The sequence below is a fragment of the Prionailurus viverrinus genome, chromosome B1, assembly GCF_022837055.1.
Source record: "Prionailurus viverrinus isolate Anna chromosome B1, UM_Priviv_1.0, whole genome shotgun sequence".
Lineage (NCBI taxonomy): Eukaryota > Metazoa > Chordata > Mammalia > Carnivora > Felidae > Prionailurus > Prionailurus viverrinus.
The window spans coordinates 150,878,881-150,895,113 of record NC_062564.1 but is presented as its reverse complement, the minus strand read 5'-3'; the positions used below and the strand labels follow the sequence as shown (position 1 = coordinate 150,895,113).

At 37.6% G+C, this 16,233-nt stretch overlaps 1 protein-coding gene across 2 annotated transcripts in view; it reads left to right on the top strand.

The window, feature by feature from the left end:
* The window catches only part of STAP1 (signal transducing adaptor family member 1), a 54,113-nt gene that overhangs the window by 37,322 nt on the left and 558 nt on the right, over nt 1–16,233 (top strand). The window contains exons 9-11 of one of the 2 annotated variants that reach the window (XM_047855129.1): nt 3,946–4,015; nt 7,608–7,704; nt 15,884–15,917. In XM_047855129.1, coding sequence (XP_047711085.1) covers nt 3,946–4,015; nt 7,608–7,704; nt 15,884–15,888 — 172 coding nt within the window. In that variant the 3' untranslated portion in view covers nt 15,889–15,917. Of the gene's footprint in view, nt 1–3,945; nt 4,016–7,607; nt 7,705–9,282; nt 9,936–15,883; nt 15,918–16,233 lie in introns of those variants that run through there. The other variant, XM_047855128.1, reaches the window with a different exon arrangement.

The window sequence follows — 16,233 nt, the reverse complement described above, 5'->3', positions numbered from 1 at the left end:
TAAAAAATGTTTATTTATTTTGAGAGAGAAAGAGAGAATGAGTGGGGGAGGAGCAGAGAGAAAGGGAGAGAGAGAATTCTAAGCAGGCTCTGAGCTATCAGTGCAGAGCCTGACACGGAGCTTGAACCCACAAACTGTGGGATCATGACCTGAGCCAAGATCAAGTCTGGCCACCCAGGCACCCCTAAAGTTTATTTATTTATTTTAAGAGAGACAGAGCACAAGCAGTGGAGGGGCAGAGAGAGAGAAGAGAGAGAATCTCAAGCAAGTTTTGAGGTCAGGGCAGAGAGCCCAACACAGGGCTTGACCCCATGAACTGTGAGATCATGACCTGAGCCAAAATCAAGAGCTGGACGCTTAACCGACTGAGCCACCCAGGCCTCCCAAGATATAACAGTGTTTTCTGCTGAAGGTGTGGTTTGTGACCAAATGCAATATGTTTCTATACTTAGGATATGAACTTCATGCCATAGTTTTTACTTATATTTGTCTGTATTTAAACTCCTGTCTGGCAAAGGAGTTCATATCAAACTTACATAATTCTAATTTTAGTAAACTTATTTCCAGTTTGAATTCATATAGAAATCCATGCCTTTGTACAGCTGATGGTCCTAAAAACATAACATTTCCTCCTCTCCACCCCCCACCCCACCCCCCACCCCCTGCCAAAGTTCATATTTAGAAAGAGTGAGGGGAATGGTCAAAGTAGAGCATTCTAATGCTACAGTCACTATATGCTCACTTAGGCTCAGGGAAATAGTTTGTGGTTGGAAATGGATAAGAAAAATTTGAACTGTTGTACCAGTTTTCCTTATGAGTCAGAAATATCTATGATGTTAGCGACTGTTCTGTGCATTGCCTAACGCCTCAAAATAGAACTTTTTCAGAGTGCCTGATTTCTATCTTCTGTTTAACAGAGGATAGCACTTGTAGAGAGTAGTAGAATGTTAGCTTGTTAGACTGTAGAGCTTAATGTAAAGATTTAATGTAAAGCTTAATGCAAAAATTTAGATGATTAGGAAGTACCTGAACATAGGTGAGAAACAACCCACAAAACCAATTTATTGTCTTATAGGTTATAGGAGAAATATGCAGGTATGCAAGTTTAAGTGAGTGTATCTGGCAAAACACTGGCTGAAAAGGACAGGCTAGTTTACAAAGCAGTACTTGAAAGTAAAATTATCTCCATCTGTTAACAAACCAGTTGTGGGAGGGTAGATTGATTCTTCTCCGGAAGAAGCAAAAGTCATTCAGTGTCAAAGTATCAGGTGACTCCTCTCTTGATACAAAATACCATCCACCTTTAGCCAGCCCAGTGGTGTGTGAATTCATAAGACGTAGAGATGTTCTTACACAAACTTAGTGGTTTGGCTTTGTTTTCTTAAAATTGTTATGACTACATGGCAAGCTAGTAGTATACACACTTTGGAGATCCATTAGCCACGGAAACAGAAAATATTGACCCCAAATTAACTCCTGTAAAAAATTGGGGTCAGAAGTAAAAAACAAGTACCTATACCACATTTAAGCCACACACTTGTTAAAAGACAGTTTCCTTCTTTTTTGAGGTCATTGTCAGGAAACCTCAATATAGCACATTTTATCAACCTTGTTTTTTCCTCGGTCTTGATTTTTTTGGAGAAACAAAACAAAGTATGAAAGAAAAACAAAAGTCTAAAATGAGACTCAAACCCTAAATGACTTCAATGGAATTTTTTTTTCCTACCTTTCTGCTTCAGAATTTAGTCCTTCTAGTCAAAAGCTCCAAGAGACCCTGCTCATCTTTGCTACCCTTCCTCCCACAGTTTTGTCATGAATGATGATGATGATGATGATGATGATGATGATATAGTGGCTATTACTAATAACAACAATCATTGTCCCAATTTGTGGGTGCTGTGTTGGGTGCTTGACAAGCATTTCCTTCAGGAACAATAAAAATGAAGAGTTTTTTTCTTTTTTTATGTTTTACAAATGAAGCAGTTGAGCCTTGCAGAAACAACTAAGTTAAAATGATAAATCTAAAAAGTATCAAAAATAGGATTTACTATATGTCTAAATGTGCCAGACGTTGTACTAAGGACTTCTCAGACAATAACTTACAATAGCCCTGTAAGGAATGGCATTTCCATGTCCGTTTTATGGATGAAAACATGAAGGGTGAGAGCTTACACAATAGAATCACAATGTGAACCTAAACTTTCTTGTTATAAAGATCATGCCCTTCAAGTTTTCTTTATCAGTTATTCCAAGGAATAATACAGGAATTTTTAGGAATACAGGAATTCTAATTGGAATGGGTGAGAGTTTTCAAAAGTAACTATGATTATAAAGATCTCTTCATGTAGAGATAAAAATAAAGCTAGAATCAACCACCCCAAAAGAAGGTACCTCTGTCCAAAAATGTTTCCTTCACCAGTCTGTTACTGATTCCTGAAAGTTCAGCAATAAAGAATACTTTTTAATTTTAATTTTTTTCAAAGGGGAGAGGGTTTGTTAGGCTTTATGCAATGGTTTAAAAGTAAAGCTCTACAATAAGTCACTGGAATAAAAGTATTAGCTATTTTCCAATGTGATATTCAATTGAGAGAATGAATATTTGGATATAGTAGTAGATGAGGAAAAAGTCCCTTAAAAAGAAGTGTACTTCAGTCCTAGAGACATGTGACCCGGAAATGGACAGAGGGTTGATTAGGAAGAAGTGGGGAGGGGCTCCCGGGTGGCCCAGTTGGGTGTCTGACTCTTGATTTCCACTGGGGTCCTGATCTCACGGTTCGTGAGTTCAAGACCCACATCAGGCTCCATGCTAATAGCATGGAGCCTGCTTAGGATTCTCTCTCTGCCCTCTCTCTGCCCCTACCCTGCTTGTGCTCTCTCTTAAAATAAATGAATAAACTTAAAAAATTAAAAAAAAAAAAAGAAGAAAGAAGGAGGGAGGCCCTGCTAACAAACTTAACCTGATAGACAGCTTTTAGATTGCTTCTGTGTGATGTTGAATTAGTTTCTCTTTCAAGCAAATGGCAGTGTAATAAATGCTTTTAACTTTTCAACATTAGAAGAAGTCCTGGTTGTGACACTGTTGTCATATGAATCAAGGGAATTCAAGGCAAACCTGCTGGCTTCTCTCAATATAAATTAATTCTATCAAATAGCACTTTAAGATGAGCTTGCAATATTTTAAAATTTCAGTCTCATAAATATTTATCGTGTGCCTAATGCTGGAAGACAAAGGTGAATTTCTATTCTGTGCTTCTTGTTCTTAAGCAATTCTAGTCAGTAAAATACCATGTGTTTGGGGTGGTAATAATTTAGAGTGCTATGTGACCACAGAAGAGGAATTGCATTATGATTCCTCTGCTGTACTTACATTGTCTCCTACATTCATATAGTACCTAATACTGAGCATTTTCCCTGTCTCTAAGTCAGCCCTGAAGTTAGTGGATATCCAGAGTGGTATATGAGCTAGCAGAAAGAACAGCCACTCAGGGATTTCTGCTAGGATAGTGATAAGGTGGAGTAGAAAGTAATTTGCTTTCAGCAATTTTTTCTACTTCCCTTTTATTATAGAGGATATATATTTGATTTGTATGTGCCTACATAGGATCTTATAATGTTGCCTGCTTTGTAAATTATTAGCATTAAAAAATGATTTCAGAGCCTGAAAGATTTTCTGTTCTTGATTCCTTTTTTTTTTTTTTTTTTTTTTTTAGTTATTCATTCACCCACTCAATGACTCAGGTTTCCTATATCCCTAGCATATAACCCCCCAAAAGAGACATACAGAACCAGGTAAATAATGAAATAAAACCCCCCTTTTTTTTTTCTCCTAACTATGGGAATGGATACATAGGTTTTACTGTACAGGTGATATTTTATACTCACTTTAGTTTGATTTGATCCAGTAATATACTCAAATGGAGAGTAACATTTTTTTTTTCATTTTAGCATGCCAAGAATCAAGCACTACAAAGTGATGAGTGTAGGAAAAAACTACACCATTGAACTGGAAAAACCTGTAAGTAGCTATTTCCTTGTTTTTGATGAATTTTCTTCTGCTTTTCCCTAAATCTACCTTATAGAATTCAAAGAAAGGTAGAAAAGTAGACCCCTTGCCTAGGAACATAGTGCTGGTGAAAAACAGCCATGTTAAGGAGGCCTGAACGTGGCAAATGTCAGGGTAAGAAGTGAGGTATAAGCGCAGGGGGATGTGGCACAGTAGAAGATAATCTGCTAAGAATTCTTTCTACTTTTGTTTCTCTGCACTCTTTATCAATAGAGTTGCTTCAGGGAGAGAATATTTTTTTGTTAAACATCTGTTGTACATTCTCCAACTATATATATTTCAATGCACTTGTTTCTAAAGGGAAAAATTCTGTGCGTGCCTAGTCCTCTTATACCCATCATGCAGAAGTTCAGAAATGCCTGTCATAATAGCAACATAATCATGAAGAAATGGTTTGCTCTTGATCTGCAGCCCCTCTGTTATCCCAACCAACTTACCATGGGGCTAATGATATAATATCAGAATCACAAAGTCACTGTATTAGAGAGCTAAGTACTTTACCGATACCATTTAATTAATTAATTTTAATGTTTATTTATTTTTGTGAGAGAGGGAGAGACTGAATGAAAGCAGGGGAGGGACAGAGAGAGAGAGGCAGACACAGAGTCCGAAGCAGGGTCCAGGCTCTGAGCTGTCAGCACAGAGCCTGACATGGGGCTGGAACCCATGAGCCATGAGATAATGAACTGAGCTGAAGTTGGACACTTAACAGACTGAGCCATCCAGGCGCCCTCCACCCCACCCCGATACCATTTAATTTCATCTTCACCATTACCTTGAGGTAATGCCTGTTATAGATGTTAGAAAACTGGCATTTACATTCATCTCAACCAATGAAAATGTAGTAATGTGGCTATGGTCCCGGATGCCAGAAAAGGGAATATAGTTGTGTGATCTTAGGCTGCAGTGGCAGGGAAGATCGGACCAGAAAAGTGATATGACATAAATGGAACTGATGAGTCTTGAAGATACTTATTTTAACTTCTCTAAAATTAAGTTCTTCTTAATGCCTCTGCCTCTTTAGGCCCACTGTGTTAATCAAATAGAGAAAGGGACAGTATGGTTGAATTTTTTTTTAATGTTTATTTTTGAAAGAGAGAGAGAGTGAGCAGGGGAGGGGCAGAGAGAGGGGGACAGAGGATCCAAAGCTGACTGTGCACTGACAGCAGAGAAACTGATGTGTGGCTCGAGTGCAGGAGCCATGGGATCCTGACCTGGGCCGAAGTCGGACGCTTAAGTGACTGAGCCACCCAGGCGCCTCTGTATGGTTGAATTATTAATGTTTAGACCATAATTCTTTGAATGCAGTGGTGACCTTTGCCAAAAGGAGAGAAGCTGCCGATTTGTACATCCCACTTACATCTTTGCCATAAATGTCTCTCAAAGCTTCTCAGTTCTCACATCCATGACTGCCAGGGCTTTTTCAAAAAATTCTAATGAAGGAAACAAAGAACTAGATTGCTCAGGGATAACCCAAATACCAACTGACTGGAAGCAAACAGGAATAAGAATGTACCTCTGTGACTGGTGAACTGGGGCTCGTTTATCCATAATTAGCCTGAACAATCCCCTGGATTGTTCTTTCACCTTCCACACTCCCTAACACTACCCCTCAACCAGATTGTCATTCTATGAATTCTTTTTCTTTTTCAAGGTTACCAGGGATATTCAGGCTTAACCTGATTTTACTTTTATAAAAATATTAGCTTGTCAACATCACTCATCATCTGGGAAATACAAATCAAAACCACATTGAGATATCACCTCACACCTGTCAGAATGGCTAACATTAACAACTCAGGCAACAACAGATGTTGATGAGGATGCTGAGAAAGAGGATCTCTTTTGCACTGTTGGTGGAAATGCAAAATGGTGTAGCCACTCTGGAAAACAGTATGGAGGTGCCTTAAAAAATTAAAAATAGAACTATCCTACAACCCAGCAATTGCACTACTAGGTATTTATTCAAGGGATACAGGTGTGCTGTTTCAAAGGGGCACATGCACCCCAGTGTTTATAGCAGCACTATCAATAATAGCAAAAATAGCAAAAATAGCCTGTCAATGGATGAATGGATAAAGAAGATGTGGTGTGTATGTGTGTGTGTCTGTGTGTGTGTGTGTGTACACACACACACACACACAGACACACACACACACACACAATGGAGTATTACTTGGCAATCAACAAGAATGAAATCTTGCCATTTGCAACTACATGGATGGAACTGGAGGGTATTATGCTAAGCGAACTTAGTCAAAGAAAGACAAATATCATATGACTTCACTCATATGAGGACTTTAAGAGACAAAACAGATGAACATAAGGGAAGGAAAGCAAAAATAATATAAAAACAGGGAGGGGGACAAAACATAAGAGACTCATAAATATGGAGAACAAACAGAGGGTTACCGGAGGGGTTGTGGGAGGGACGATGGGCTAAATGGGAAAGGGGCTTAAGGAATCTGCTCCTGAAATCATTGTTGCACCATGTGCTAACTAACTTGGATGTAAATTATAAAAAATAAATAAATTATAGGAAAAAAAGTAAAAATATTAGCTTGGGGGTGGCAACACTTTTCAGCTACTCTTAGTCAAGTAAATGATCCTGTTCCAGTGAGATATTAAAGTGCTAAATTTTCCAGCTTTAACTGTTCTTTGTTTTCAAATGGAAGAAACCAAATAACTAACTTAAGCAAAAAAGGATTTATTTAAGAACATAGGAAGCATATAAAATGACTGGAAAGCTGGAAGACCTTCAGGGACTAGGAAGCAGTTACTTGTATGGTTGACCCTTGAACAACATGGGTTTGAAGCGCCTGGGTCCACCTACATGTGGATTTTTTTTTTTTTTAATAAAGAGTAGTACTGTAGATATATTTTTCTTGTGATTTTCTTAATAACATTTCCTTTTCTCTGGCTTACTTTACTGGAAGAATACAGTATATAATACATATACTAAGTATGTGTTAATCAACTATGTTATTGGTAAGGCCAATAACAGTCAACAGTAGGGTATTAGTCAACAGTAGGGTATTAGTCAGTAGGGTATTAGGTCAACAGTAGGGTATTAGTGTTTAATTCTGGGAGGAATCAAAAATTATAACATGGAATTTTGAGTGCATGGGGTTGGCATTCCTAACCCCCTGTTGTTCAAGGGTCAACTGTAGTAAGAACCATCTAATTAGGAATCTACTATCCTTTCTTGTTCCTCTACTCAAGTTCAAATTTCTGGCCTAGCCTGAGTCACATTCTTATCTGGTAACTGGGGAAAAGCAGCATACCAAATTATTGTCCACCAAAATGTATCCAAATGGGAAAAGGGAAATTTCTCAACAGGGAATTAGATATTATAAAAGAGAAATACAATGCATGGGTAAGTAAACCTTGGCCATTCATTCAATACCTCATTGAAGTGAGGTATTGATGTGTTTTTCTAGAGATCAGGAAATTCACAGTAGTCTTCATTAAATTTCACGCGAGCTTTCTCTTACTCTATCTTTACACAGATGACACTGAGCCTACTCTCCCTTTCTTTAAACAGGTAACGCTCCCAAACCTGTTCAGCGTCATTGATTATTTCATGAAGGAGACTCGAGGAAATTTACGACCATTTATATATTCAACTGATGAACACCTTGGTATGTTCTTCACTTCATTGCTGTGTCAAGGAAAGCAAAACAAAACAATAACCCCCTGCCCCCACTCTCACCCACCGTATATGATTTGTAATACCAGCCAGGTAGGAATGTAGTTCAGCCTTTAAATTTATCGATTTGGATGCCATTTTGTCACTAACCCTGTGGAAAAAAAGGGAGTATCAATATATCCTAGTGGATAGAGTATTGGCCCATTCTAGAGAGAGAAAAGCCCAAAGGCATGTAATGTGACTACTAATTTCATCCATTATTCTACTTGGCTTTATCAAACAAGTTCAGAGATAAGAAGAAAACCATGCTCTATGGTTTCCATAGAGTCATGGAAACCAAACAGAGAATTTAGAAGTATGATCTGTCAACAATATCAGATACTCTAGTCAGATTAAAATGTATGATGATTAAGGAGAGGCTAAGGGAATTGGCCATTAGGCAGTAGAGGACTTGAGAGAGAGGCCTATTCCACCTAAAGACAGGAGTCAGTCTAAAATAACAAGGAGGGAGTGGGTGGTGAGGAACTATAGATAAAAATTGTAGTCAGGACTGGCTACAGAATTTGTGGGTCCCCTTGTTCATAAACTATTAAAAATTTCAAAGCAGTGATAACAGATCATTAAACCAAGAATGGGACTCATTGCAATTGCATAGTTCTCATGACCATGAAACTGGCCCTGTTTGCAGTCCAGATTTAGCAGGGCAGGAGGGGGCTGAAGGTGAACCTTTCTCTCTGTCCTTTGAAACAATTCCTGGTACACATGGTCATTTGACAAAAGCTGTGGGCAGGGGAGAGAAAATATCTCCAGCTTGTTTGGATTCAGTTATCAAAGGAAGTCCCCATTCCTACAGATTATGAGGAAAAACAACTTTGTTTGGCTGCCTGCATCAGGGCATATCCGGAAAGTCTGGTTAAGTATCAAAAGCCAGTAAGTTTAAAAGTCCAAGGTGGCAAACATAGTGATGATTCCTGTGATGCCAAATAATTAAAGAAACTCAGAACCTGAAGGAAATTTAGGAAAATTATCTAGTACAGTGTCTCACTCTGTATAGAAATAACCTGCATACCCAGTACAGAAAATATTTCTAAGATGCGACCATTCAGCTTGTTTGAAAATTCCTCATGATGGTCATCTCACTGATTTTTGAGGCAGTACACTTCACTTTTGATCAACTCTCATGTTAGAGAATACTTCCTTGATATTGAATCAGAAACATTTCTTCCTTTAACTTCTACATATTAATCCAATTTCTGGCTTTGAAACAACTCAGGGTTTTAAAAAGTCCATCAAATATTTAAAAGCAGCCACCATGCCCCCCCATCCCCCACCCCACCTTAGTCTCTCTCTGTCCTCTATAGGTTATTGGTTCCTTCAGCTCTCTTACTCTCATCTTTGACCTCCTCTGTATACTAATTTCTGAACATCTGTCTTAAAATAGAACTACAAAGGAAGAACATATTACTATAGATATGGCTAGAATAATTTATTACCCTTAATGCAGGAAAACACCATTTGTAGAGATTTTAACAATTAACTACTAATATGATTTTTTTTTTTTTTTTTCTAGAGACCAAAGGATTTCCTGTATGATCTCTAAAACTGAAAAAAAATGTTTAGGGTGGCGGGGATTGTGATATAATTGCTTCATGTCAGTTATCTAATACTGTGTAACAAACTACCCTAAAATATGGTAGTTAGGTCAGTAACCATTTTATTCACAATTCTGTGCTTTGGCAATTTGGATTGGATTCAGCTGGGCAGTTCTTTGCTAGTCTCACTTGCTGTCACTTACACAATGGTAATTAGCTGGTGGCCTGCCTGGGGCTGTATGTTTCAAGTTGGCATCATTCACACATCTGATGCTGGTGGTCAGCTGGATCTGGCTGAACCACTCTTTTCACATATTCTCTAATAATTGACTTAGCTCAAGCTCTCCCACACAGATCTCGGAGCTGTTAAGAAAAGGATAGCTCAAATCCTTGGGCTAGAAATTCTTAGTGTTAAGAATCAAGTATGGCCCTGTTGGAGGTTTTAGTATGGCAGAAACTGTGAATTAAGTAAATAAATTCGAGAGTGAAGTGTCTTATGTACAGGGGCTGTACATCTTTCTTTTTAAAAAATTTAATTTACATGCAATAAAATTCACTTTTTGGTGTATGGTCCTATGAGTTTTGACAACCACCACTAGAATAAAAATACAGAAAGTTCTGTCACCTCAAAGAAATGCCCTAATTTTCTTTGTCATCCCTTCCTTCTTTTCACCCACAATCCCTGGCAACTACTGATCTGTTTTCCATTCTCCAAAAGGTCATGTAAATGGAATCACAAAATGGAAACTTTTGAGGCTCATTACTTTCACTCATCATAATGTCTAGATTCGCACAAGTGTGTGTATTACTAGCTTATTCTTTTATTGCTGAGTAGTATTTCACTGTATGGAAGAACTAGTCTGTTTATCCACCCAACAATTTAAATATATTAGGGTTGAGGTGCCTAACCCCCATTCCCAGGGTTGGTTAAATGTCTGACTTCAGCTCAGGTCATGATCTCATGGTTCATGAGTTTGAGCTGCACATAGGACTCTGTGCTGACATGGCAGGGCCTGCTTGGGATTCTCTTTCTCTCCCTCTCTCTCTGCCCCTCCCCCTGCTCAAAACAAACAAACAAACAAACAAACAAACAAACTTAGAAAAAATAAAATGTATTAGGATTGTTTCCACTTTTTGGCAATTACTTATTAAACTATATAAATATTCATTTTGCCTAACCTCTTTGCCTAACCTAAGATCACAAAGATTTTTCTTCCTATATTTTCTTCAAGAAGTGTCCTAGGTTTTATGTTTTACATTATATCTATGACTCATTTGAAATTCATTTTTAAGGGCAAAATTAATTTTATTTGCATTTATGTATGTAATTGTTCTAGCATCACTAGTTAAAAAAAGATAATCTTTTCTTAATCAAATAGCCTTTGCACCTTTGTAAAAAGAAAAAAAATCAATTGACCATATTTTTGTGGGCCAATTTCCACTGAGGTATATTCCTACCCTTTTGCCAATACCATGCTATCTTGATTACTGTAGACTTACCATAATTCTTGAAATCAGAAGGTATGAATCCAATTCTGCTTTTTCAAAATCTTTTGGACCAATCTAGTTTCACTGCCTTTCAGTATAAGTTTTAGAATCAGCATATTATTTACAGAAAAATCCTCTAGAGTTCTGATGTGGATTTTGTTGAAACTTTAGATGAGTTCTGAGAGAACTGACATCTTGACAATATTATCTTTCAATTGAGGAATAAATATATCCCTCCAGTTACTTAGGTTATCTTTGATTTCTTTTACTGTTCTTTGTAGTTTTCAGCACACAGATGCTGCACATATTTTGTTAGATTAATACCTATTTTTTTGGTGCTATGGTGAATGATGCTATTTTTAACATTTTGGATTCCAATTATTCATTAGTAGTAGACAGAAATACGATTTTTGTATATTGATCTTGTAATTCCAAGATTCTATTTGCTAAACTCATGTATATATTTCTTTTTTTTTTTTTAACGTTTATTTATTTTTGAGACAGAGAGAGAGCATGAACGGGGGAGGGTCAGAGAGAGGGAGACACAGAATCTGAAACAGGCTCCAGGCTCTGAGCTGTCAGCAGAGCCCGATGCGGGGCTCGAACTCACGGACCGCGAGATCATGACCTGAGCCGAAGTCGGCCACTTTAACCGACTGAGCCACCAGGCGCCCCTCATGTATATATTTCTAAGAGAGTTTTTTTTTTTTAAAGATTTCTTGTAATTTTCTATGTAGAAATCATTCTATCTGTGGATACAGATAGTTTTAGTTCACACTTTCTGATTTGGATACGTTTTATTTATTTTCCTTGTATTATTGCACTGGCTGGGAGGGCCATAAGAATGACAGAAATAGTGAGAGTGGACATCCTTACCTTGCTTCCTGTTTCAAAAGAAAAAACATTTCATCTTTCACTAATAAGTACAATATTGGCTGTAGGTTTCCTGTTTTGTTTTGTTTTGTTTTTAGAGAGTGAGAGAGAGCATGAGCAGGAGAATGAGGTGGTAGAGGGAAAGGGAGAGAGAATCTTAAGCAGGTTCCATGCCCAGCATAGGTTCCATAGCCCAGCCTGATGCAGGGCTCAATCCTATGACTGAGATCATAACCTGAGTTGAAATCAAGAGTCAGATGCTTAACAAACTGAGCCACCCAGGTGCCCCAAATTGTCTCATTTTATTTCTCCCAGCAATCTTATGAGGAATGATTATTATCCTTGTTTATGATGAAGAAAATCATCACTTAAGCAGTTTTCACACAAGGCTAAAGTCAAAAACACGGGTAAATGAAGTTGGAATCCAAACCTGTTTATTTCTGAAGCCTTTTTTAAAAACCTCAGTAATTCTGCATCTTCAGTGATAGATATTTATATGTAGATACTGATATGCTCTCTCTTTCTCTCTCTCCTCACTCCATCTTTTCCTTTATGTGTGTTGGGAGTCTGGGCTGGGCCTGTCTTAGCTGGGTCTTCTGCATTTTTAATAAAGGTGTTGGCCAGAGCTGGATTGTCATCTGAGACTTGACTGAATAAGGATCCACTTCCAAAGTCAGGTTGTTTGGAGAATTCATTTCCTTGCAGCTCTGGGATTCATGTCAGCTGGATTCTTCAAAGATAGTCACGAGCAGGAAGGTGGGGGATGGGGATAGAGAGCAAATCTTCTAGGAAGATGGAGTCTTATATAATGTAATAAAATTATGGGAATGACATCTATTATACAATGTAACATAACCATGGTATTGAATCCCCCACTTTTGCCATATTCTATTGGTTAGAAATCAAGTTACAGGTCTCCAAACTACCCTTAAGATATGGGGTTTACACAATACATGAATACCAGTAATGGGAATCTTGTAGGTCAATTCACTACAAGGTACATATGCTTTTTTTTATTTTTATTTTTTTTTTAACATTTATTTTTTTAGAGACAGAGAGAGAGCATGAGCAGGGGAGGGGCAGAGAGAGAGAGGGAGACACAGAATCCGAAGCAGGCTCCAGGTTCCGAGGCATCAGCACAGAGCCTGACGCGGGGCTCGAACTCACAAACCGCGAGATCATGACCTGAGCCGAAGTCGGACACTTAACCGACTGGGCCACCCAGGCGCCCCGACATATGCTTTTAGGATTGTTGTCTTTTTGGGGATTAATCCCTTTATCATTATGGAATTCTCCTTGTCCTGGAATGCACTTTGATATTAATAAAACCACTCCAACTTAAAAAAAGCATTTGCATAGTTTTTCAGTCCTTTTACTCATCTGTGTCATTCTATCTATCTAAGCTAGGTTTCTTGTAGGCAACATATATTTAAGTTTTTGCTTTTTAAAAAATCCATTCTGGGGGCGCCTGGGTGGCTCAGTTGGTTAAGCATCCGACTTTGGCTCAGGTCATGATCTCGCGGCTCTTAAGTTCAAGGCCCGCATTGGGCTCTGTGCTGACAGCAGAGCCTGGAGCCTGCTTTGGATTCTGTGTCTCCCTCTCTGTCTGCCCCTCCCTTGCTCATGCTCTGTCTCTCTCTCTGAAAAATAAAACATTAAAAAAAATATTTCAAAATCCAGTCTGAAAATTTCTGACTTTGAAATGTCTATTTACATTTTGTATGGTTTTTGATATGGTTGGATTTATGTCTAACATTTTTTCACCGGTCTTCCTGTTCCCCCAACATCATCCTGACCTCTTTTTGATATGAATGCTTCTTAGTATTCCATTTTTATTTATTTATTGACTTTTTGGCTATACTTGTATTATCATAATGGTTGTTCTAGAAATCACAACATACATATGTAACTTTTCTCAATCCATTTAAGGTTAATAATTTTGCTACTTCAAGGAAAATGTAGAAGACTTATAACCACAAAGGTCCCTTTACTCTTTCCTCTAAGTTGCCTTGTACATTATATCTACATAACAATGAGAATCCCAACAAATTATAATTTTTGTTCACAATAGTTACATTCAAGAATTTGAGAAAAGAGAATTTCCTAGGTATTTCCCATTCTTGTTGCTTGTTTTCCTGTGGTATCATTTTCCTTCAACTTGAAGAACTACTGAGCCCATCAAGTGAATCTTTTATTTTAGATATTTTTTTCATTAAAAAAATTCTGCTTGGTTTTTATTTCTTTGTTGAGAACATCTATCCTTGATTTGTTTCAAGAGTGTTTATCACCATCTCATGGAGCACAGCTCATTAAAGGCTTTGTCTGATAATTTCAACATCTTGGTTATCTTCATTTTGGCGTCTGTTGTCTTTTTGACAGTTGGTCACATTTTTTCTGGTTCTTTGTCTACCATGTAATTTTGGTTTGTATCTTAGACATTTTGGGTATACTAAGTCACAAGCCTCTGGAGGGTTTTTATTTTTAAAAGCAGACAATCATTCTAATTAGATTGAACCTATTCTGCCTTACCATTTGTGGGAAGGGGTTCCAGTATTGTTGTTTGCAAAACCATTGTTATATTGGTTTGGGTCTGTCTCATGCATGTGTATATCAGGGATTGGTCTGGGACTTAGACAGTGGTTTATAGTTTAGTTATAGACTATACACATACATAATAAACTATATGTATAGACAAATAAACTGTTTATCTTAGTTTGGTGGTTTTTATTTTACTTCTCAAAGCCTTTGCTGTTTTGCCTGTTCTGTGCACGCACAGATTAGGGGTGAGCCTGGAACTTATGTCACTTCATACACAGAACTGGTGGGTGCGTTTTCAGCTCTTTCACCTCTCTAGAATTTCCCTCACTCTCCAACTACCAATGGTCCTTTTTCCTGGTCTTCTAGGTAAAGATAGGGCTTCTTAACAGTTGGAGCCACCTGTGCTGCCATGTAGTTCTATGAAACTGGGGCTGCCCTTGGGAAAAGACATTAAAAGAAGAGAAAGAAAAAAATATTCCAACCTAAATCCAACCCTTGACCCTGGCAGTCCTTGCCCACCCTGTCCACCCATTCTTTAGGCCACAAGGTCCACTTTTCCTAGGTTCCTTAACCAGAATGAGCTTTCTCTGGGGGTGTTAGGTGCTTATGCTGCCATCCATTGCTACAGTGCTGAGCCATCCTCAGAGCAGGGTCAGAAGAGAAAAAAATAAAGAATGGAAAGAAATAACCAAAAATGGTCTGTTCACATAAAATGTCAATGCTTTTAGAAACAGACAACCAGATTACTATTGCTCCGGTGACTGAACTGATTCAGTTTGCTTTGCGATCAGAACAAATTAGTCAACATCCCTGGATTCCAGATTGCCTTGTTAGAAGAGTTAGGGAGCGACATATGAACATATCCAATTAGATGGTCACATGAAGAGAGACTTCAAATAATTAGACTATCTTCTGTAATGTATTTTCTTTCAAAAGCAGAAAGATGATGAAAGAGTAAACTGGAAGAGTAAATCAAAGTGGAAAACGGACTTAAAAAAAAGAAAAACCTATAAAAAGACCAAAACCCACCTTGACAAATAGTGTGTAAGCTTTAAGGAAACTGTGGGGAACCCTACAATTGTTTTAGGAGTTTAGGCTCATAGTTGCTTGAGGCACAGTGGGGATGCTGGGGCTGTGAGCTTTAACTTGCCTCAAGTTGGGAAATGGCAGTTGTAGAGCACCTAAGGGTTAAAATCTGGAGACTTGGAGAAAATTAAGGTGTTTCCAAAAACATACTATCAAAAAGAAAATGAGATTTTCTTTGATCCTGATGTTAATCCATGTCAACATTCAACTTTTTCTTTGACACCAAAAGGAAAGAACAATGATAAAACCAGGATGATCAAAGATATTTCCTTAATTTATTTTTTCCAATCTCAGAAATCAGCAGTTTAAACTAAAAGTCACTTTAAAATATGGTAGGGTACATAACTGATATTAAGCTAGCCAGGAAGGAAAACTATGCTCCCTAGAGAAAAATTTATTAAGAACCAAGTCACAAGAATAAAATAAAAATCTGAAAAGCATATGAATACTCATTATTTAATTAACATTTATTAAACACACCACCAACGTTCCAAGTACAAAAAGGAAAATCAATTCACACTGAAAATAAAGAAATGCTCTGTTCCTTGATACTGGTTCTTTACTTAATAAAGGGTTTCCGCCCACAATTTCTAGGCTGAGAACCCATCAAAGAAGGGAGAAGAAAAAGGTAGGAGAAAAATCTACATATTGCATGAAATAAAATAGGAAAAGCACCTTTATGTATCTTGATAACTTATTATTTTTAAAAGGAAGATCTTGCTTGTAAAGAAAATTACTTCTATTTTCCTGATCTTGATTACCAAGTCACTTACCTGAATACCAGAATTCATTATCTGAACACAATTTCATGATCTTACCTGAATGAAACCAATTTACTGGGAAACCATACAATATGGCTGTGAGAATAACTCATAGATATACACAGTCCATGCAATGATATAAGTTGGAAACATATGGTTCTTTCTCAAGGAAATTTTTATTTT